The sequence below is a fragment of the Rhipicephalus microplus genome, chromosome 1 (genome assembly GCF_043290135.1).
Source record: "Rhipicephalus microplus isolate Deutch F79 chromosome 1, USDA_Rmic, whole genome shotgun sequence".
NCBI lineage: Eukaryota > Metazoa > Arthropoda > Arachnida > Ixodida > Ixodidae > Rhipicephalus > Rhipicephalus microplus.
Genome location: NC_134700.1, coordinates 46,857,867 through 46,881,138, shown reverse-complemented (window position 1 = coordinate 46,881,138; position 23,272 = coordinate 46,857,867). Strand labels below are relative to the sequence as shown.

The following is a 23,272-nucleotide window of genomic DNA, read 5'->3' as shown; positions in this document are numbered from 1 at the left end:
TGTCACCAAATAATACTACACTTAGGAAAATTGTGATAAGCTTGTGTACAGCAGCGACCAGAGCCTACGAAATACTTTTCAACAGTATGTAGAAATACCGCAGCGACTACAGCATTAGCTAAGTTGAAACTCTGTTGCCAGCTTTAAAGTAAAATTAAGGCATAAAATCTAAACAGTTTTGAACTGAACACCATGCATTCAGCTCATGATTTATTGGAACAGGCAATATTACCACAACTTATACCCTGGCACAGAGAGCATGTAAAAATTAAGTGTTCAAAGTTGTATCTGTAAAAACATGTTACTAGAACAAAACACTTACATGTGTTTTCATTCGTGAAGCTGAATGCAGTCGTAGTCCCTAACTTCAATGATGAAAACAGGAAAGGATCAATGCGTTGCAGCGTCGCCACAGTAAAAACAAAGTGAAAGTGCAGTTTGCAGCAAAAATGCTTTATCTGGTAATGGTTATAGCATCAATAGTGCTGCCAATACTCGGGCTGCATTTATCGTGGTAATTCAGGGATTACAAAAAGAAAATAAACATTCACCTGATCCCATGTTTTGCTGCTTCAGGGTTGTCCCGTAGGGGCCGATTATCTTTAAATATTTGGTATTTCGTATATCTACTGTTCAGTTCGACTAGCGAATGCTATTTGATTCGTTATTTTAATATTTATTGATATGTGGGGTTTTGCGTCCCAAAACCACGATATGATTATGAATATGAGAGACGCCGTAGTGGAGGGCTCCGGAAATTTCGACCACCTGGGGTTCTTTCACGTGCACCCAAATCTGCGCACACGGCCCTCAGCATTTTCGCCTCCATCGAAAATGCAGCCGGCGAAGCTGGGATTTGATCCTGCGACCTGCGGGTCAGCAGCCGAGTACCTTAGCCGAGTACCTTATACCACCATGGCAGGGCGTTATTTCAATATTTGCACTCCCCTTGTAATGTCGTCGCTACCAATGACCCACCATTGAATTTGATTGGGCATCTGTAAACATCGCGAGTGCTTTTTTTTTGTGCTGTATTCCATTTCTCATTGAACACACCTTTGCACATGCCTCAAGGTACGCAAATAGAAAAAAGAAAACGTACCTGGCTACAAGTGATGCCAATCGGAGACATGCAGTGCAAGTAAAAACATAAGTGTATTTGTTGAAAGTGCCTCTGAATCTTATCGTCCACCAACAAAAAGTGTCATTTTATAGCACATCTTCTTTCACTCTTTGCTAACATCAGTTAACTAAGCATAGGCCTGTTTATTAGAACTTACTTGTTTATTACGGTATTATTTGTGCAATAATTAAAAACACAAGGACAGACAGCACAAATAACTCTGCTGAGATAGAAATAGAAGTAACAAAGCGAATAACAAAAAAGTACGTTTTACAATTCAGCACATGCCAGACAGCTAATGCAGTGAGTGCCAATGCATTGGTGAAAATCTTGCTTAAATGACGTGTGGCAACCTGGCCAAATTATCCTTGTTAGTGTCAGTAAAATGTATTTTCTGAGAAGCTTTGGTAGCATCCATTTTCTGGCTCAAAGTTGAGTCAAGTGGCTACATACTCTGGGTGCGTTGTTGGAAAAAATAATAAAAATAAATGCAAGACCTCGCTATAACATTTCAATGTTGTCCTGAAATAAGAAGAAAATGCAATATGGTAATTGTTTTTGACAGAAAATACTGGATATGAGATGATTACAAGCTGTTACAAGATGTTTTGAAAATGAAAAAAAAATACTTGCCATTGCGAACTGCGTGGGGAATGTGAAGTCCGCATATATTGTTAGCACAGCTATGTGAATTGCTTTATATATTTCTCACGGCAATAACACATGCATCACAACACACCACATTCATATTTTTCTTGGTCTTCGGGGATTAACAATTTTTTACTTGGGATAAATTTAGCATATAAATGACAAGCCTGACAACTAAGTAAATGCATATTGGCACGTATGTTTTATTTCGACGAAGTTCGGTTGCACCCACAAGGACTCTAAGCAACACTCGGCACAGAAGTGTTTCAGGAGCTCCGCGATAACTTGAGATCACCCTGCTAAGTTTGTGGATAGGACGCGAATGGTCTTGAGCTTACGCTGCCACCAACAATAACCCTGGAATTTTTTGGAGCACATGTATCAAACCAGACGCGCTGTACTGCATGTCTGATTATTAATGACCGACGCACTGTTTACCTCTATGAGGGCAGTCTATGTATTGCTTGTATTTTGACTTTTCGTTCTTCAGGCAAAGGTGCATTAAAATAAGAAGTTCGGTCTCAACCCCGCCAACTACTGCAGTCTTCAACATCATGACCACATGGCTATACTAGTTTTCATGTTTCTCCATGAGATGTTTACATCTGTGAATCCAGAAAGTTGAAAGTTCTTTTTTTACAAATGTGCAGATGTACAACTGCAAAATTATGAAATCTATTACTAACAGCTGTGTTTTTTGTTTTAATGTAAGTCCATTCGGTGAAGGAGGACAGTATACAAATGCCACTGTTAATGGATACTGTATAACAAAGCCCATTGATCCTTAGAGCAGCTTGCATCTTAAGCTACCTAGCATGATGTAAGAGTGAAAGTTTCCAAACAAATTTCAAGATGAGGCAATGACGTGCTGGTCGCAATGGCCTGCTTGTGGTCCCCCATTTTCTCGGTTTAACAATGGCATATAAAGAGCTCTTATAGTTGCACAGCAGAAGTCCTTGGAAATCATTATTGTTAAAGAACTGGTGCACAGCTAATGGTTGAACAATTCACACAAATAAAGCACAGTTCATTATCTTCCATTCTTGTCATAATGCTCTTTCACCTACCTCCCACGATTACAATCAACAGCCACAGACATCTTTGTACCACCAAGTCCACATTCTTGGGAGTACACCTAGATGAGCATCTAAAGTACCATCATCGCATTTCACTTATAAAGCAGATGATAGCTCATGGTATAAGAACATGACCACGCTTCAACTTTGCCTAAACTATACTACAACATTATCCGCAGTCCTATGATGTTCTGCATAGCGTCATGGGCGAGCACCTTCCCATGTCATGTCTTCCCACTTCAACGTCTCCGAAACCAAGCCATTCACATCCTAACATTCAGTACTCCAATCGCCAGCGCGTGGCCACTTTTTCCACAACATATTGTACTAACAGTGTGTAATTCATTCAAATATAAACTGGAGATTCTGGTATTAGGTGTCTCCAAATTCAAACCATTTGCATTTCAACATTCAGTGCTCCATTCACCAGCGTGTCCCTACTTTTCAGCAACATGATGTACTTAGAGAGTGTAGTTTATTCAAGTATAAACTGGGGATTCTTGTATTTAGGTGTCTTGAAAGTTTCGTAAAAACCAATGTCTTGCAGAAATTTCCATTGGTAAATGCTAATCACACCAAGTTCGCCTTTAACAACAATTTTTACTACCACATACACGAGCAAACTACGGCAACCACATTAACATATGTGCAGCAATACATTTTTGGAATTCAATACCACTATGCACTAAACATTTGTCATTAAATAGTTTTAAGTAGATTGCAGTTGTCCGTTGTATCACTCATTAAAGTTCCTTTTGTTCAAGATTCTACTGCAATTTTCTTCATAGCCAACTATACTTACTAAAAATTGTTTTATTACCATTCCTACTGAAGTTTACATTACGGAATTGCCTTGTCTTTATTCCTATCCTAATGACTTGCCTCTTTTTAGTTGCCATTTTGCTATAATTATCAACATGTATATTTTTCGCAGGAGGTCGCCTTTCAGCCTTGTGCTATGGGACCTCCTTCTGTATTTACTAACTTCAGTTCCTTTATATATTTTGCAACAGGTAAACATTGTTGATTGATTGACCCACATAACCATAACACAGCAGTTAAACTGACAAGACAGGCGGGATCAATACCCGACTGCGGCGGCTGAATTTCTGATGGAGGCGGAAATGTTGTAGGCCCGTGTGCTCAGATTTCGGAGCTCGTTAGAGAACCCCAGGTGGTTGAAATTTCCGCAGCTCTCGACCACGGCATCTCTCATAATCATATTGTGGTTTTAACGACGTTAAACCCCACATATCAATCAATCGAAATGACAAGACAGGCCGAATGACTTACTCTATGGAATTTTCATATTTTAAAATATCTTATCACCAGCAAAAAGCATTTCAATTCAGTGATTATGAGCGTGGTAGAAATTAAAGTGGACACATTAAATTAAAGCACAGTGGAAAGTACGCCCAGCCCCCGAAAAGTTGAAGTGGGTTCGACATTGATTTCACCTCTGATGACAGACAGTACTGTGGTATAACTGTGCTTGCAGTTGACTTGACAGGCCAGATTTTCTTGCTTTAGGATAAGGAAAAGCGAAAGCATCCAACACTACAAAGAGTATATGCGATTCATAATATTCAAAGTAAATATGAAGTCCCCATAGGAGCAGGTTTGCTCTGCCAAATTATGGGTTCATTTTGACATTTTCAAACGTTAGCGAAGGTTATGTTGCACAACAGTTTGCTGTAAAGCAGAATGAGAAATTATGTGTGCTGAATGCCTTTAGACAAAGTCCACAAAGACAGATGCTGTCCTTATTGCAGTACTTGTCCACAGTGAGCCAAGCAGCAGCACGCGGCAGCTTTCAGCTGCGGTCACTGATCCCATTGCTCAGAACCAGCCTAGAAGTAGCGGAGGAGAAAACAAAATGTTTTTAAATTTTGAGTTCATACCTGCTGTCTTGTGACATTTTTACTTGGTTTTAGGACAGTTGCGTGCGAAAAAGTCTGCACGTTTAGGTGTGTCACAGAGATGACATAACATCGAGTACAAGGACAGACAGCTGCACAAGTGCCTAATCAAAGACTGAACTCAAGGAATGACAGCAGAGGGAAGTTCGCATTGTTAAAAACTATGTGACATGATTCTGTACTTAGTCTACTAGACTTCTCTACTATTCAAGCTGAATGAGATGAAACACAATAGCAAATAGGAGCGAAACTCTAATGGTAAGATGAAAGACTGCAAATTAGTTGCTAACATTGTGTGGTTGGTTACCGCAGCTACACGCTTAACGAAGTGGAAGTGAATAGCACGGCAACAGAGAAAGAAGCACTGGCCTTCTTAAAGGCTCCCAGAAGCTTCAGCGAAAGACTGCGGTGCAGTATCAGTATTGGGGATCTCACTAGCTGATGTGTAAAACAGTAAATGCTGTCAAGTTTAGGCAGCTGACTCAACAAATGGTACAATCGCAACACTTTTCTGCACCGTTGGAGGTCATTCACATGGACTTCAAAGAATATTGTAAAAAATCAAAGATTAGAGCTTGTAAAAGGATGGTAGCAGTAAAAGCAGAAAAGGGGATACAAACCGTCTGATCTCCCTCTAAACACAAAGATGTCTGACAAAAAGTTAGTATTAATGACAGACAATGCACCAGATTTACAGTCACCATCCCAATAAACGAACAAACAAACAGCAAATCGCGCTCAAGTTTACTGCTCCATGTCATTAAGCAGTTAATGGGCTTGTGAAGCCAGCTAATCGAGACATATCTTAATACCTAAACATGGTTGCAGACTTCTCAAAACGATGAAAGACCTACGTTTAAATGACGTAGCTCATCATACACATCCCTAAAAAGCATCTCTCGGGCGCACACCACTTCTTATTTATATTTGCATGCTGCAGGCTCAATGAGGCCTGCAGCATGCAAATATAAATAAGAGGAGTGGGAAAAGAAAAAAAAGGACAAATTAACATTCATGAACGGACTTTTGTGGCTGTGCGTTGACATGATGATCAGCCTGACAGAAGAGAGAACTAAAGAGGGTGAAGCTAGCTACAAAAAGAGAGTGAAAAGGAACTTCGAAAAAAAAAAACTGAATACAGCTGCACCAAGAATTGATTTTCGGGACTTGGTGCTAGCGATAGAAGAATTGCGAAACTCAGCAGCGAGTCACAGAGGGCCATTCTCTTTTGTAAAAATGGCAAGCCAGAAGAGACATATAAAGGTTGCGCGGTACGTTGGCCTCAATGGCACCTTCGCATAGGCCTCCATAACCAAAATTCTATAGGAGTACGACACCACTTTTCAAAGGGGAGTTCGCTCTGCAATGTGAATTGCATGAATACAAAGATGACTCTGAGCAAGTGATAAGTAAATAATATCATGATAAGATATATTATTTTTTATAATAAAGTCAGGTTTTTCTATGGCACATCAGACAATTCTAGGAACTTCATGCTGCAATCTGGCTAGTTGTGATGACATCAGGTACCAAAATGGCCACTCAGCGTCACAAAAACTATCGAAATGACTTCTTGTGGGTTAGGCATGGAGCCACAACGCGCAGCAGCCGAGAAAGTTTTAGGAATTCTCACACGAGCACATGACGAGGAGGTCGTATTGTGTAACGATGTCAGGTCACTGAGGAAATAAAAACTGGCTTTTAAAATGATACTGTAATTACTTTTGCAGAGTGCACTCGCACTTTGCAGTGCATTTTATAGATCCTTGAAGGCTGGGGCTTTCATTTGACGCAAGAAAATAAAAGTTTGCTGTCAGGACCCCTTTATCATTCCGGCAGGTTTGAAAACAAGTGCTGCGGAAATGAAGCAAGCTTAAGCAGCTGCAAAGGACAAATGATTTCTTGCATAGAGAACTGGTAGGACTGGGTTATTAAAATAAAGAGATTAGAAATGACGACAAAAAGAGGGCTGTGTCTCTGTATTATGTGCAGTCTTTTTACATACCACCTGTTAGCAACTTGTACGATAGGCCAAGGCTGCATTGAAAGAAAAACGTGAACTAACTTTTGCAAGACCACCAAAATTTCAGTATGTTTTTAAGCAATGCATAACAAATATGTGTCGACAGCGTAGCATTGTGCAATTTCTTAGTTTCACCTTTAGTATAATTATGGTAATAATGATAGCATAATCCCCATAAATCAAAAATTACCTGCCGACCTAAGGTGTATTGATGTTTTTTTTTTTGTTCTTTGCCGGGAGCCAGATCTGGCAATGTTGCAAAGGGCCCATGTAATTTTTCAGCAAGGTGCTGCAAACAGATTATAAACTGTTCTTAAACTTATCATTCACAACCCTACAGCTAGTGTAGCATTTCTTGTCACGTGCACTCGGCACACAATAACAATTCCTTTGCCTCCCGTGAACATGCATTGTCTGTGAAAAGGAATGCCGAGGAGGGTGCGTTTTTGAACCTTACGCGCAATTTACCAGCAGGTCGTTATTCACTTCATTCACTGGGAATTTGTTAATAATTGACGTGTAATGAATGCAAGGCCGAACCACTAACAATTCCTGATTGCAGTTTTGATTTAGACACTGCAGTCTTTCCCACACTAAAAAGTGATTCGCAACATGATGCTTTCTCTGGGCACTCGATCGTAAAGATTTACTCATGCCTTCCCCGAAATACATAGCAGATCTGCGTTGAAGCCTCAACAAACGCTTGCGTACTTTTTTTATTTGATAGCTTTCGACAAACACTCGAAGCGGTGAGTTTCAGTTTAATTTTCTTTTAAAGACGATAGTCTTTCTTGGGGACCTTCGACGTAAAAATTTTGGTCTGTCTGTCTGTTTCTACATTTGTCTGTTTGTTCACCCCTAACGGATTTGGGGGCGCTAAACAACACCTGCTGATACCCCATATGGCCGACCCTATCCGCAGCGCCCTCCAATGTTGCTCAAGAATCAGCGTGCATACTTGTGCGATTGTCAATTAAAAAGAAATTATTGCGCATGTATGAGGCACCATAACAACACCTATATATTCTGTATGTGCATCTTTTACTAGAAAAGGCATATATAAGTAATTTTAAGAACCATAGCGTTTATCACGCTGCGCTGACCATGCAACGCTAGCACGAAAAGGCGAGTGTTTCCAACGCTTTGCTAAAACACCTTTTTATTTTTATACGTTTCAGCCGGGGACCAGCCTTCATCAGAGAAAAACCCCGGTGAAGACTGGTCCCCGGCTGAAACTTAGGCATGGTGGTGGCACCTACCCGTCACCTTGCGTCCAACACCTTATCACCTTTGAGAAGCCCGTTTCAGAGCCGCGCGTCTGGTTTTCGAAAAAAACTGAGAGATAGTGCTCATGTCTCACGTGTGACGTGACTTGATGCGCTCGTTCGCCTCCGCTGCACGCTCGAGACACTCTAACGCAGCGCCTCCAGAATACCATTCACCGAATTTCTAGCGCAGAACATCAAACAAATGTTTCTTTCACTCTCTTCACACGCAAGACTATCGTCTTTTGGCGACATTTGCAGATTTCCATGCAGATACGGGGCCAATTTTGTTGTTGTTGTTGTTGTTGCTGTTGATGATGTTGTTTAACTTATTCCGCTGACGTCTATGTATATTAAAGCTGCTGCAATAGCAGCAGCAGTCGTGCACTCGCTGAGTAGTGCAGTAACCAAAGCTGCGCCTGCCCCAGTAATGTTTGCGAACTGGATTGCACCGACAGTCTCGTAAGCAAGCATTTTATGGCTCTGTTCGGAACTGCAAAAAATAACTTACCAAGACCAGCATCTTGACGTCTCCCTAATCTTCCCTGGATACGACTGTCCACTTCTTGGTATCTCCTGTAGCCGCTGAAAACGGACCAACACTGTCGGCGGCAGTGATGTGCAGCTTCAATAGAGGCACCTGCACCCACAGCATTTCTCAGCACACTTGAAGTTTCTTCGCGTGCCTCCAAATGATTGGAAAGCGTTCTTCACCACCAAGATTGCTTCAGCGGACACAGCGCACTTATTTAGTCTTGCTTGCAGCTGCCTGGAGCATCGTCATGGGCGCAGCCATGTTTTCTGACGAAATCATGGACGAACCGATGAGCGCGCGGCTTCCAAGAGCCTCGTGAGGCCGCCTGGCGCAGTGCATTGGGGAGGGGGGGGGGGGGGGGTCTATCCTCCCGCTTTTGTAAACTGGCAGCCGGGCCAGACGACGGCGCGCGAGCGCGCCTACCCGCGACTTCTTCTCGTCACGAGATTGAGAGAGGTGACACTGGTGAGGGGATGATGCCGATATGAGGACTGGGCTCGAGCGTTACGAGCAGTGGCGAGGGTGACGAGAAAGAGATGACACGCGGCCAGCGGTGACAAGCTAGGGAGAGAGTGACGTCTAGCGCGCGCACTGTGAGGGAAAGCATGGCCTACTTGGCACCGCCCCGGTGCGGAAGGACAGAGTTACAAAGGCTAGCCAAAGAGCTATTTCGCATCTAATAGATATGGCAGCAGCGCAACGACCAATGTCTGTACCATATTGCAACAGTATTGAAAATTCAGCTAGCTTGTAAGCTACAATGTTGCACTCTTCCTCGCAGGTACGAGATTCTACGATTTTTGCACTGAAGTGTTCCTTGGCTGTGGTCCTCGTCACTACTTACCTCGTGAGTACTTTTGCAGAATATTCTTTTGGAGAGAATATTCTTTTGGAGAGTATTCGGCCAAATAAAACAGACAAAATATATCCTAGAGCTACAGCTTGAATTAACGAAGGTGGTGTCAGCGGCAACGCTTTCGTTTGGGCTAGTTCTTGCATACTTGGAACATAGTGCACTGCATGCTTCAGCTAAAAACACGTACAAGAAAGAGATGTACACAAGACAGACGCCAACTCCCAGCTTCATTGCAGAGTACCAAAGCAAGCCCATATCCACCTAATCTCATCAGCAGATGCTGTCGTTACGCCTTTGTCATGACACTCATATAAAAAGTAAGAGTGTATTGGGGGAAGAAAACCCCCAAGAATCAAATTAGCAATTTCGAAAACAAAAAAATCCACTAGACTCGGAGTCTGAGAAGCAAACCTGTAGAGGCCTGACGTCACGCGACCGCTCGAAGCGATTTAAATGCCGCGCCGAATAGCACCGGGCGCCCTCTGGCGCAAGCAGCATGCATACTTAAAACATAAATTTTCTCAAATTGCCTTTTTATATAAATTTTTCAACTTCAATGTACTTTTTCACCAAAGTATTCAATCGATTTTGATGAAAGTTGTAGACGTTAGCTATAACGAGTTAGAACTAATCCGAACAAAAAAAATCTCATTTCATAAAAAATGAAGCTGTAAAAAAATCACGCAACAACGCGCAGACTCTACGGCCTGGTGCATATAGCTTTTTTTCTTTTTACAGAAGCTTCTTAAGAATGAAATAATTTTTTTAGTTCACGCGTATGAGTTTCTACAATAACACGGCTGAATATCATTACATTTCCTTCTGTAGATACAGAGACAAAATGCTTCAAATAAGTGAACCCTCTTTAAAATTTGGGAGTGGGCCGTAGGAAGAATAACTGACTTAGGCATACAAAAACGGTGTCACTTGATATACAGTGGCATTTTTTGGGAGAACGTAAACATTATGGAAATACTGGAAGCCGTTTCTAATCTAATATGCTAAAACTGAGATATTCCATTTACCCTTACATACCCCCTTGAAGAGGCCTTGAAACACGTTTTCAAATAACCATTGAATGAACTCACTAGAAGAGCTCATTGCCTCACGAATTCAACGCCGCAAAAACTTCAAGAATCCGTCCAGTGCAAGTGGAGTTAGAAATATTTCTTGCATGCGGCAATTGCATTCTCTCTTCTCCCTCCCGACGAAAGAGCCGAAGCTAAGCAGGGAGGGATGGCAAGGGCAAATAAAAACGCCACAGAAGCCCCGTGACCTTGAGAGCTTTTCATTTTTTTTTCCTTCGAATTCGAGGCTTTTTTCTGTGTGATAGCGCGTGCACGCGTGGATAAGTCGTGACCTCCCGCGGCGCAATCTCTGTAAAGACCAAGCGTGCCATGCTACAATCAGCCAATGACTGATTATTAGGCTTGGTGCGTCCAACTTTTGCGCATGTTCCGTGATTTGTCAAGAGAAAAGAAAGCAATTTTTAGCAGACTTTGATAATTCATTGTGAATTCCAAGTCGCGTGCCGTGCTTTAATATTTAGCTCGCGTGTTGTCGGGACCCTCTACTACCGATCGGCAGTGCTTTTTGACCAGGCTCAAAAAAGTTTCCAGGGTCCCTCTAAGGGCTATCTTTTTTTCCAACGTGATCACGAATGGTCGCGCGCATGTTATGTCTTATTAAAAGATAGACAGCACGTTGCCTACCTGCTCCCGTCTGAGTCCATAAAGGGACACTGAAGTTAAATAACAGTTTATATAAGAATAAATGCTCAATGTATGACAACGTCTAAAACAACGATATTATCAGCAGCAGTGCCCAACGTACCGAAAAACTATAATAAATGCACGAGAATACATGCGGAACAAGTAGGATATTCGAAAAATGATCCCGATGACGTCAGAGTTAGCGCCTACAATTATTGTGTAGTAATCGAACAAGCTGCACTAAATAAAGAACCTTCCGTGCATCAAAAAAAGTAAGAAATTTTACTTGTTTGTTTCGCATTTGTTCATGGAAAAATTAACTGCTGGACGTTACTGTGGGGAATAGCGTGAGTGGTTGCAAAGTTCCATTTTCGCTGAGTTAAACTGGGCAGGTTGAGCCATTTAGTGGGACCCAGTTTCACCAAGAATACCTGCCATCTTGGAGGCCATGGTGGAAATCGTTCAGTGGCCGTTGTTGGCTCCCGCTACTTCCGCTCTGCTGCTACTACAGGTTTTCCCGCTGACTTTATTTCAAGTGCCAGCTTAAATAATCTGCATATCATTGAAATTTTCTGAGCGCTCAGCTATTTATTCCATGTGCCAAACATTTATTCAAAGCGCCAACTCCTTCAGGCCGCGTGCCAGTGAGTTCAATTCAAATGCCACCGTGTTTAATCTAACTGCCAATGACTTTAATTGAAGTGCGAGTTAGTTCAATCCATGCACTAGAAACACGTAGTTTGCCACTTTATACTGTCACGCACCAAGAGCAGTAGAGACAGGACAGGTACAGCGGGGCAGAAAGACACGAGCGTATATCTTCAAACGAAGGGCAAACACACACTTCTTCTTCGTTCTCTTTGCCTTTTTTAGCTCACTAGGGCTTGCCGGCTCACAACTGTAGGTGGCATTATTCCCCCTCCCATTAGAGCATCGACGCGATGCTTATACACAAGGTGACAGCAGCGCCCATAAGGCGAAAAAAAGGAGAAACGATGCTTGCAGTGCACAGGGCATGTGCAGGTGCAAAAAAAAATGTCATTGGTTGGTCATAAAAACAATAACACAGTTCAAAGTTCGTTAGAGACCCAATGGACAACGTAAAAAAATATGTTTGCTGCCCGGGCACATTAGGGTGAGTATCACCGCGTAAAATAAGGTTTTAGGCAGACGACATGCACAATCTCTGTTCGTGGTCAGTGGCGCTGCGTCGTTCTCGAGCCTCCGTCTAAAATAACTTCATAGTTGACCTCGTTCAACCACCGTAATACTTTGTAGAGTCCGAAGTACTTGCTCAGCAGTTTCTCGCTGATTACTCGCCGTCTAACAGGAGTCCAAACCCACACTTGGTCGCCGGGTTGATAGGTGACTTGTTGATAGTAGATATTTTACCTTCGGTTGTCTTCACATTGCGGCGATCCTATGCGCACGCGGGCTAGTTGACGTGCTTCCTCTGCACGCTGATTGTAATCCTCGACATCAGCAGTTAGCAGCTCGTGCTGGTCGATGTCACAAGGAATCATGGCATCTAGCATGGTTTGCACGTCTCAACCGTAAACGAGGCGGAATGGTGCGAACCTTGTCGTTTCCTGGGTTGTGGTGTTGGACGCAAACGTCACGTATGACAGGATCTCGTCCCACGTTTTATGCTGCACATCCACGTACATAGAAATCATGTCCACCAGCGTTTTATTCAGCCTTTCTGTAGAGCCGTTACTCTGGGGTGGTATGCGGTGGTATGCGGTTCTTTTACGGCGGTTCATGGAACTGAGCTTGAAGATGTCGTCCAACAGTTTTGCTGTAAACGCTGTCTCTCGGTCAGTGATGATGAATGACGGGGCACATTGACGAAGCACAATTTGGTGCATGAAAAACTGGGCAACTTCAGATGCTGTACCGCGTGGCAATGGCTTCGTCTCAGCGTAACGCGCCAAGTAATCAGTGGCGATGATGATCCAGTTGTTTTCGGAGTGAGAAAAAGGAAACAGTCCAAGGAGGTCCATCCCAACTTGGTCAAACGACGTACACGGTGGGTCGATAGGTTGTAGGATGCCTGCAGGCTTTACAGGTGGTGACTTGCGACGCTGACATCCGCGGCACGCTTTCACGTAGCGTGTGGCACAAGCTGCGAGTTTTGGTCAGAAATATAGCTGTCATACCCGGTCGAGTGTCCATGAGTATCCCAGATGGCCGGATGTCAGCTCATCGTGGCAGGATAATAGGATGTCATCACGAAGATCTTGAAGAACGACTAGAAGATAAGATCTGCTGCCAACACCGGTGCTTTTCTTGTATAATATGCCATGTCGTAAACAAAATGACGGCAACGTACGGGAAAGTGGACAAGGAAAAGCCGCGGTGCTGACTTCTAAATGATCCATGATGGGCCTTACCTCGAGGTCCTCTCGTTGCTTAATAATGGGACCCGCCCCACTGAGAGTCCCCAGGAAGGCACTGTCGTCTTCTACAGCTGCATGGTCGGATTCCAGTGGTGCTCGTGATAGCGTGTCGGCGTCTTCATGCTTTCTACGCGACTTTTATACGATGGTGACAGCGAACTCCTGAAGTCGCAGACTCCGTTGTGCCAATCGCCCAGAAGGGTCTCGGAGGTTAGCCAACCAACATAAAGCGAGGTGATGAGTCACAACTTTAAATGGGCGCCCATAGAGATAAGGCCTTAACTTTGTAATCGCCTATTTCACCGCGAGACATTCCTTTTCTGACGTTGATTAGTTGGTTCCGGCACGTGATAGAGTGTGGCTCGCGTAGGCAATATCACGTTCGGTCCCACCTTGTGTTTGCACCAAGATAGTTCCGAGACCAATGTTGCTTGCGTCAGTGTGCACCTCTGTGTCAGCATCCTCATCGAAATCACCAAGTACATGAGGAGAAGACAATCAATACTGCAGTTCTGCAAAGGCAGTCACTTGTTCGTCAGTCCACAGAAATGGGGTGTCGTCACGCGTAAATCTGATGAGCGGCTCCGCAATCTCAGAGAAGTTTTGTATAAAGCGGCGATAGTAGGCGCAAAACCCCAGCAATCGTCGAAGACTTTTCTTGTCTGTCGGAGCTGGAAAAGCGGCCACAGCAGCAGTTTTTTCGGAATCGAGTCAAACGCCTGCAGCGCTCACAATGTGACCCAGGAACTTCAATTCTTTGTAGCCGAAATGACACTTTTCAAGCTTGAGGGTAAGGTCAGTGGATCGTATAGCTTCAAGAACACTCCGAAGGCGATGAAGGTGCTCGTCAAACGTTCTTTAAAAGGCAACAACTTCATCTAGATAGACGAGGACTTTTCCACTTGAGGTCGGCTAGAACGGTATCCATAATTCGTTGGAAGGCGGGCAAGGCGGAACACAGACCGAATGGGAGCACTCGGAATTCATACACACCGTCAGGAGTTACAAAAGCCGTTTTTTCGCGGTCATGTTCACCGACTTCAATTCGCCAATAACCACTGTTGAGGTTGATTGAGTAAAATTACTTTGGTCACCTCAGCCTGTCAAGAGAATCGTCCACTCGAGGCAATGTGTACACGTCTTTCTTTGTGACCTTATTCAGCTTCCTATAATCGACACAAAAGCGAAGTGAACCATTCTTCTTATTTACAAGGACCACTGGCAATGGGCTGCTCGATGGCTGTATTACACCGTCTTGAAGCATTTCCTTCACTTGCTTTTCAATCGCGCGTTGTTCGGTTGGAGAAATGCGGTAAGGCTGTTGCCGTATAGGAAGCACGTCACCGTAGGGGATAATACGGTGTTTGGTAATCAATGTCTGATGGATTCTCTATGAACGTGCAAAACAGGGGTGGAATTCTATCAACAGGTCGTTAAGCCTTCGTTTGTTTTTGTCAGAAAGCGTTGGATTTATGTCGACGCTCCGGAGAGGTGTTTCGGCATTATTGGTTGCCTCGTAAGCAAAACACTCATTCAAATTGATTACAGGGTAGGCACAGGCGATCACAGTACCAGGGAAAAGGTGTCGGCGCTCGTATCTGCATTTTGTAACATGCACCTCACCGTGGCCAGCCTGGAGGTCTACAAGGCATCGCGCTACGCAGACACCTTGGGAAAAGAGTAGGAATTGATTGCTCTCCACCATAATTTCACCGTGTGCTGATTTGTTACACGCCACTTGAACCATAACACTTGAGCGCGGTGGTATTGTCACAACATCGTCAATTACACGCAGTCATACTTGATTGTGGCTGGGATTATGCTCTGTTGTGGCGCATTTTGCTGAGAACGTCTCGAGGGGTTGTCGAATGTCGATGATAGCACCGTGGTCCCTCAGGAAGTCCATGCCAATGATCAGGTCTCGAGAACACTGATGGAGGTTGCTCAAGCTGACAATGAAAGTAAAACCACGAATCTGTATTCGTGCTGTGCAGACGCCGAGTGGCGTGACGATGTGCCAGCCAGCAGTACAAATTGGCCTGAGGTTCCAAGGCATCGTCACTTTCTTCAGGAGAGCAGCCTGTTTTTCAAGTATGAAAAAATGCGCACCCGTGTCTACTAAAACACTGACTTTGCGACCGTCGAGCAGCACTGGAATGTCAAATGAAATCTTTGCGGAACCAGCTCGTGTCGTCGTCGTCGGGGAATCGTCCGTTTACGGAAGCGTCGGTAGGAGGCCTTGAGCTTGTGCATTATGAGCTGCCTTGCCCCCGAAGGTCGCTGTGGTTAGCTTTCCTGGCGTGGACTGGGTGACCGACCCTGCGCCACGCTCGATTAGGTACGGCGATTAGGAGAAAATCGCCGCGGTGACGGGGAGCGTGACTGGTGCAAGGATGACGAAGTTCCGCGCTGCTGATCCACATTTCAGGGGGCCGCTGACCGAACCTGGGTGGTGGTGAGTTCATTGAAAATCCGCGTAGTCCAAGTTATCGGTAAGAACAATGTCGGTACAGATGCCCAGCTTCGCCACAGTGAAAGCAGAGAGGACCTTGATGTGGCGCATGCCATACGTCTGATTTTCGCGAGATCAGGCGAGATGCGCTGTAATATGGCGCTGCTTGGACCGTCTGCAGCATGGCTGGGGCCACGGTGGGATGCGGAATTGCAGGTGTAACAGGTCGCCGCGAAGCTTGAGGATACGACAAGCGGGGAAAGTCATTGGGTGGTTGATAATCCCGTATGAAAGGCGGTTCTCTTAAGGCATGCTGGACTCATCTCGGACAACGCTGGGCAACGAAGAGATAGTGGGCTGCGAGGGCACTGACAGCTTCTGAAGTTTTTCGTAGATGACTGAACCTATGAGCTCTTGGAAGAAATTCATTTGGCCACCGAAAGCTCCCAAGTAGTCCGTAGTTGAAGCGTTGACGTGTCGTTCGTATGTCGGGGCCTGGTGCCTAAAAGTGCTTTCGATAATGAGAGCTTCTGTGAGGAATTCTGACACAGTCTTGGGTGGACGGCGCACGAGCCCACCCCGCGAATGAGGTACCGTACCTTCTTTTCTTCTGGCTTGCCGGGGTCAGCTCGGTGGAAAAGACGCGTCATGTCCATGACATACATCGGAACCCCTTCGTTCGGCAGTTGTATGCGGGACTGCAGATCGCGCTCAGCTCTCCCCCGGCGGGCAGGGCTGGCATATGTTCCAAGAAGTCGGCGTTTGAAGTCTTCTCGTGATGTAAGAAAACCTGCTCGGTTGTCATACCATACACGTGCGCCGTCCAAAAGACTGAAATAGAAGTGCCGCAGTTTGTCTGCGTCGTCCCACTGGTTGCGCACGACAACAAACTCGTAATGAACAAGCCGATCTTCGACATTCTCAAGTGTAGTTCCATGAAAGGGATTTGGCGTTCGCGGTGTGAGTGAGGTGCAATGAAGCGACGTTGTGCCATTCGTACTGATGGGGTTGGTGTTGGTAGGGCTGGTGGAAGCTGGCATGTTGTTTGCGAGCAGTCCAAACTCAGGGGATTGCGCTCGGATTCTTCTGCTGGTGCGGTGCACAGGAGTGACCACCGGTATGACGCTTGAGTTTTTCTATGTGGAGGGTTACGGTCCGTAGATTACTCAGCAGGTCCCCCAGTTTGTCACGCACCAACAGCCGTAAAGACAAGACAGGAATAGCGGGGTAGAAAGACACGAGCGTGTATCTGTTTGTTTGTCTCTTTTTTTATCCTGGCGCAACCCACCATGGGGGATCGGCCATGAAACGATTGGTGTCTGGCTATTTAAAAGGAAGTGTTCATAATTTAAAATGTTGATTTTTTAAGGAATATGGTTGATTTTGATATTTTTAACGATGAATTTAGCATTCCATTCTTCTCGTCTCCCGAAGGAAATCGCAAACGGCTTCGCAAACATTCCGGTGGCTGAAACCCAACACGGTAACCCGAAGGAAAAAAGAACCGGCAGGGATAAATTTAAACTCAACCTTTGAAGCGGTTCATCCAGAAGTCTTTTCCTCTGATTGTTGAATAATCTGCACGTTAGAAAGAAATGATCAATAGATTCACGCTCATAGCAATGGAGGCATAAAGGTGACTATACCAGACCACACCGGTGTAGGTAAAAATTCAGTTGGGGGACTCGAAATCGTATTTTGCTAACAGCGATCTCGGTCCTTCTGGAGGGACACCATCAATTCTTCCAACATAATTGAGGTGAGGGAACTGAGAAACTGACAACGCCGACTTTGCGAAGTTGTCCGATACGGCAAATTTTTCAAAACATGCCGCACTTACAAACGCCAACGTCGGCAAAATAGAAATTATCGCACCATTACATGATAGAAGTGCGAGCACATCCGCTTGTTCATTTAGAGGAATAACCATGTGTCCAAGTACCCATACCAAGCGAATAATACGTATATGTCTTGGAATGAGGGAATAAAATATTTCTAATGAATTTGAAAAAATTGATGCAGTTAAACAGGAATAGACGGATAGGCTGTCTGTCAGAATGACGGCTTCTGATAGTGATAGGGGTAATTTCCGTAGAGCTAATATAATGGCAAGTAATTCCGCATGATAAATAGCAGTAAAGTCCGGTAATCGAATTGAAAAAGACCAATCTAAATATAATGATGCAATTCCCACCCCTGCCTTTTCCTCACAAACTGAAGCATCAGTTGCTATCACTGCAGCCGTTTCTAATCTAGATAAATGGTCCTCCAAAATGCAATTTAGGTGTCTACTGGGTAAATGTTTGCAATTATTTAAAAATATGTCATCAAAGTCTACTCGACTTGTTTGTACAATTGTGCTAATGATTAGTATCTCACGGAGCTGCACTATTAATGTTTCCAATTGTGTCTGTGCGAAATGACTTGAGGAAACCGTAATCCTGGCCACTGATGGCTGAAAAATTCCATCGGATGTTTAAAAAAAAATATATTGCAATCTCCTCAATGGCGATGCATAGATCTTTAGAAATGTACACACGGTTAGGATGTTAAACCAAGAACTAAAAGATGGCAGGCGTGCTTCTTTGTGTAAAATAGTCTTTGATACAAATTTTCGAAGTTCAAGTCATAATCGTAACGATTCGCGTTCTAAAAGAACCAGTGGTCGTAGTTTGTATGCAGGTTCACCAGAAAACAAGACGCAGCCGAACTCTAATATCGGAAGAATATACATGCAGGAAATCATGATGAAGACATTACGGCGTAAACCTGCACGTTTGCCGCTGAGTCTACGAAGCATCCTCAGCTCACGAGTTCCTTTGGCAGCCATGTTTTCTGTATGTGGACTCCAAATAAGTTTTTCAGTATAAGTGATCCCTAAATACTTAACGGAATCCACATGCGGGATAGCGTCTTGCCGGTAATGAAAAGCGATATGGACTGGAACACTCAGAGAAAAAACTACCATCGCACTTTTTTTGACATTCAGTGATAAATTTATTTTTTCTAACCACGTTTCTAGAGCGTTCATATACGTCTGCAGACTTAGATAAAGTGAATGTATACCTGCAGCTGCACATACATATACATATACATACACTTGCATATACATACACTTGCATATACATACACTTGCACGCCCACCTGTACAAAAATAGTGCATAGTAAAATATTAAATAACAGTGGCGATAACACTGATCCTTGTGGGAGACCTGTAGTTTGTTTGTGCCTTAGAGATGAGAAACCAGATTGAGAACAGCAAAATTCCCTGTCACTTAAGAATGAATTCGCCCATGCTACAAAAAATTGGGGCAGACCTGCGTTTTTAAGTGAAATAATTAGTTTTGAATGTTCCACAGTTCATAAGCTTTTGTGATGTCTAGGGTTACTAAGGCGGCATATTGTTTGTTATAACGGGCAAGCTGTATTCTACTTTCTAAATCGACATGGGCACACCAAATTGAGCAACCACGCCTGAAGCCAATTTGGCATGGGCTCAAGACCATGTTTTATTCAACCAATTATCTATCCTAATGCGTAAGATCCTTTCAATTAGTTTTACCAAATTAGATGTAAGTGCTATAGGCATGAAGTTATCTATCGTAAACCCAGCACCTTGTTTTTTAATAAAGAAATTATCTTAGCGATTCTCTAATCAGGTGGAGTCCATGAGTTTCTGATAGAGTGGTTAACCAATGTCAGGAGTTCCCGGGGTAAAACCTTATGGATGATTTTTATTGCCGAATTATTTATGCCGTCAGGACCTGGCGCAGTATTGGGCAAGTTTCTTACTACTTGTTCTAACTCCAAAGCAGTGATCTCCTGAAAACTGTCACTTTTCTCGGAAGATCGCGAATGGTTTGATAAGGCTGACACAAAGCGACTTTGAAGTCCTTTTGCAATATCTTCGAGAAAACTAGACAGTTCACTTGGAGTAGAAATCACTGTTTCAATGCTGTTAGATAAAGGTATAAGTTTTTTGGTTCTGAAGAAATAAAGAAAGATTTACTGTTGCTAGGTTTTGACAGAAACTCAGAATGCTGACTGTCATAGCTGTCTTTCGCAGCGGCAACTGTTCTCTTAAAAAATGGCAGCCGCATATTTGTAGTCACTCCAATTTCTAGGGCATTGGTTGTAAAGTAGTTCACACAAAGCAGCTCTTCTTAGTCTGTAATCGCGTGCACAAGTTGAATTCCACCAAGGATTAGAAGGACCTTTGATAGTTCCCTTTACGTTTACGTTGAATTTCGATTTATTTACCGATTCTTTTATCATGTTACTTAAATTCATGGTCGTTTGCTCTTCACTTTCAACTATTCGGTGTGACCAGGCGGCCTGTAGTGATTTTTCAAATGTACTAAAATTTATGTGAGTTATTGAGTGGCTGATTACCGAGGTCACCAGACATACAATCTCAAAATATATAGGCAAGTCGTCACTACTTGTACCCAAGTTTAGAATAGACCATGTAGTGATAGCGAGGTTAGGACTGTAGAAAAAAAGGTCAATCGTGGATCGAGACCGACTACTAACAAAAGGGGGTGTTCGTGTGTTAATGCATGTTAGGTTATACTGTGAAACGAGATCCCACAAACGCTTCCCACTCATATCGGTTCTGAAACCCCACGATGTATGGTGAGAATTGAAGTCACCCGCTAATACTATTCGCTTTCTACATGATGAAAGTACAAAATTACGCACAGAAATATCTTGAACACACGCTGGAAAATAAGCATTCACCAACGAAAAAGTGGGGCCCCCCGGAAGGGAGATATCTAACGCTAAAATTCTATTGTCTGAATCTAGTACTTGACCTGTAATTTTAACTCGATGAGCAATTTTCGAAGTAGTAAATACGGCTAAGCCACCACCCTTGGAGGGTCAGTCTAACCTAAAGATGCAGTAATTTTTTATATAAAAACACTTTTCGTGTGAAAGCCAAGTTTCTTGCAAAGAATTACATCAAGAACATATTGATTACTAAGGTAATATAAGTCAGTTGTCACAGAAAAAAATTGATCGGCAGTTCCACTGTAACATTTTTTAATCCACCTATTTTGACGAGATACCAGCAATATGCACTGCCTTTTACAAGAAGCTATCTTTCAAAAAGTCCTCTTTTGAAGCGCTTTTCTTCTGATATTTTTCGTTCTTGATCTTGTGATTCACTGGAGAACCCTGAGTTTTAGGCGACGCACGCCGTATCTTCAAACGAAGCGCAAACACACACTTCTTCTTCATTCTCTTCGCCCTTTTAGGCTTGCTAGGGCTTGCCAGCTTACAACTCTAGGTGGCAATATAGTATAAATATTGGAATAATGTAAACATGAATTTACAGGAAGAACTTTTCCCTCGCATATTCCTGCTAGCGCTTATGAAATGAAGGGCGCAGTGCTACTTCCCTTAACGTTCAGTGTCATAGCTTCAAAATAAAAAAAACAGTGTGCAATTATTACATTTAAGGGTACTCAAGGTATGAGTGGGCACGGCGAAGCGGCTGGAAAGATGCCGCTAACGAAACGCTTCTTTTTCGTTGTACAGGCCTTGTGTTTCATGCTCGCCGGGCCATCGGAACCTTGCACTACCGGGAATGAAGTTGCGGCGATTACATCTGTCTCTGCTAACTACTGTCCAGTGCCTTCATCGAATTTGGACATACTGGATACGCCCCCTCTGGAACATTGCATGCCCGTGACGTCATCGTTGGATCGCCCTTTTAAAGACAGGCCACACAGTTGGACCTTCAGTGGGCACGGCGAAGCGGCTGGAAAGATGCCGCTAACGAAACGCTTCTTTTTCGTTGTACAGGCCTTGTGTTTCATGCTCGCCGGGCCATCGGAACCTTGCACTACCGGGAATGAAGTTGCGGCGATTACATCTGTCTCTGCTAACTACTGTCCAGTGCCTTCATCGAATTTGGACATACTGGATACGCCCCCTCTGGAACATTGCATGCCCGTGACGTCATCGTTGGATCGCCCTTTTAAAGACAGGCCACACAGTTGGACCTTCAGTGGGCACGGCGAAGCGGCTGGAAAGATGCCGCTAACGAAACGCTTCTTTTTCGTTGTACAGGTTAGTTTTTCTCTTTCAAATCATAGGTCTGGAGACGAAATTGTACTTCTTATTGTGCCGTGCCCACAGACATGTTTTATTATTGCATATGAATGTTATTTTGTTTGCAAGTTATTGCTGTGTGGAGATGTCGAGCAAAACCCTGGGCCAACTGTTGATGAAATGTTTCACGAGCTCTTGAAGGGACAATCTGATATCCGAGCAGAACTTGTAAGCCTTAGAGCACGTTTAGACTCAACAGAATCATTAATAAGCACCTTTGGAGTGCGTCTGAATAACTTAGAAGCAAATGTTAAGCAACTACAAACTCAGAAGGGCGTGAGCGAATCGATACAGGAGTCTGTAGATTCCATTCAGCAGTTAATTGATATTCATCAGTCCAAGCTGGTTGACCTTGAGAATCGCAGTCGCCGGAATAATCTTCTTGTATTTGGTATCAGCGCTGCTGGGAGTGAATCTGAAGCAGAGCTACGTGAAAAGGTAGTGAAGGGCATATTTCATGATCAATTAGGGGTGAAATGCACGACAATTGCGCGGATTCATAGATTAGGCAAGCCGGTATCAAGCAGACGTCCTGTTATACTTTTTTTCCAAGATTATACGGAAAAGCAAGCTGTGTTGCGTCAAGCACATAAGCTGAAGGGAACCAAAATTTATCTTCAAAACGACTACTGTCCTGACACACTCCGCAAAAGAAAACTGCTATGGGCAACTGCAAAAGCAGACAGAGAAAGCGGTAGCAAGGTTGCTCTTGTTCACGATAAGCTTCGTATTGATCACACCTTTTTCTGTTGGGACGACTCGCTTAATGCGCGTAGGAAAGTGTCACATGAGAGTGCCGTAGGGAATCCCAGCTAGCAATTAGGGGAGCACCAACTTCGTTTGCTTTGCTTCAATGCACGGAGTATAACAAATAAAATTGAAAAGTTGGAAAATATTTTGCTCACGCACGATCCTCATGTCTGTGTGATAACAGAGTCTTGGTTACATGAAGCCATTGGCGATAGCGAGATAGTTCCGCCGAACTACCAACTTTTTCGATGTGATCGTGGTCATCGGGGCGGTGGAGTGGCTGTCATTATCAAGTATGGCATTGATGTAACTATTGCTGAGCGTTTTCCAGTGAGAGAGAGTCTGCTTTTAAAACTTTCATTTGCTGATATGTCATTTTTTCTCTGTGCGGTTTATC

The 23,272-nt window shown here is 43.7% G+C and overlaps 1 protein-coding gene across 1 annotated transcript in view; it reads left to right on the top strand.

The window, feature by feature from the left end:
• Positions 1-23,272, top strand: part of LOC142763193 (uncharacterized) — a 493,700-nt gene that overhangs the window by 61,748 nt on the left and 408,680 nt on the right. Inside the window, exon 2 of the mRNA XM_075865126.1 lies at positions 9,371-9,436. Within this exon, the coding sequence (XP_075721241.1) occupies positions 9,371-9,436 (66 nt within the window). The remainder of the gene's footprint in view (positions 1-9,370; positions 9,437-23,272) is intronic.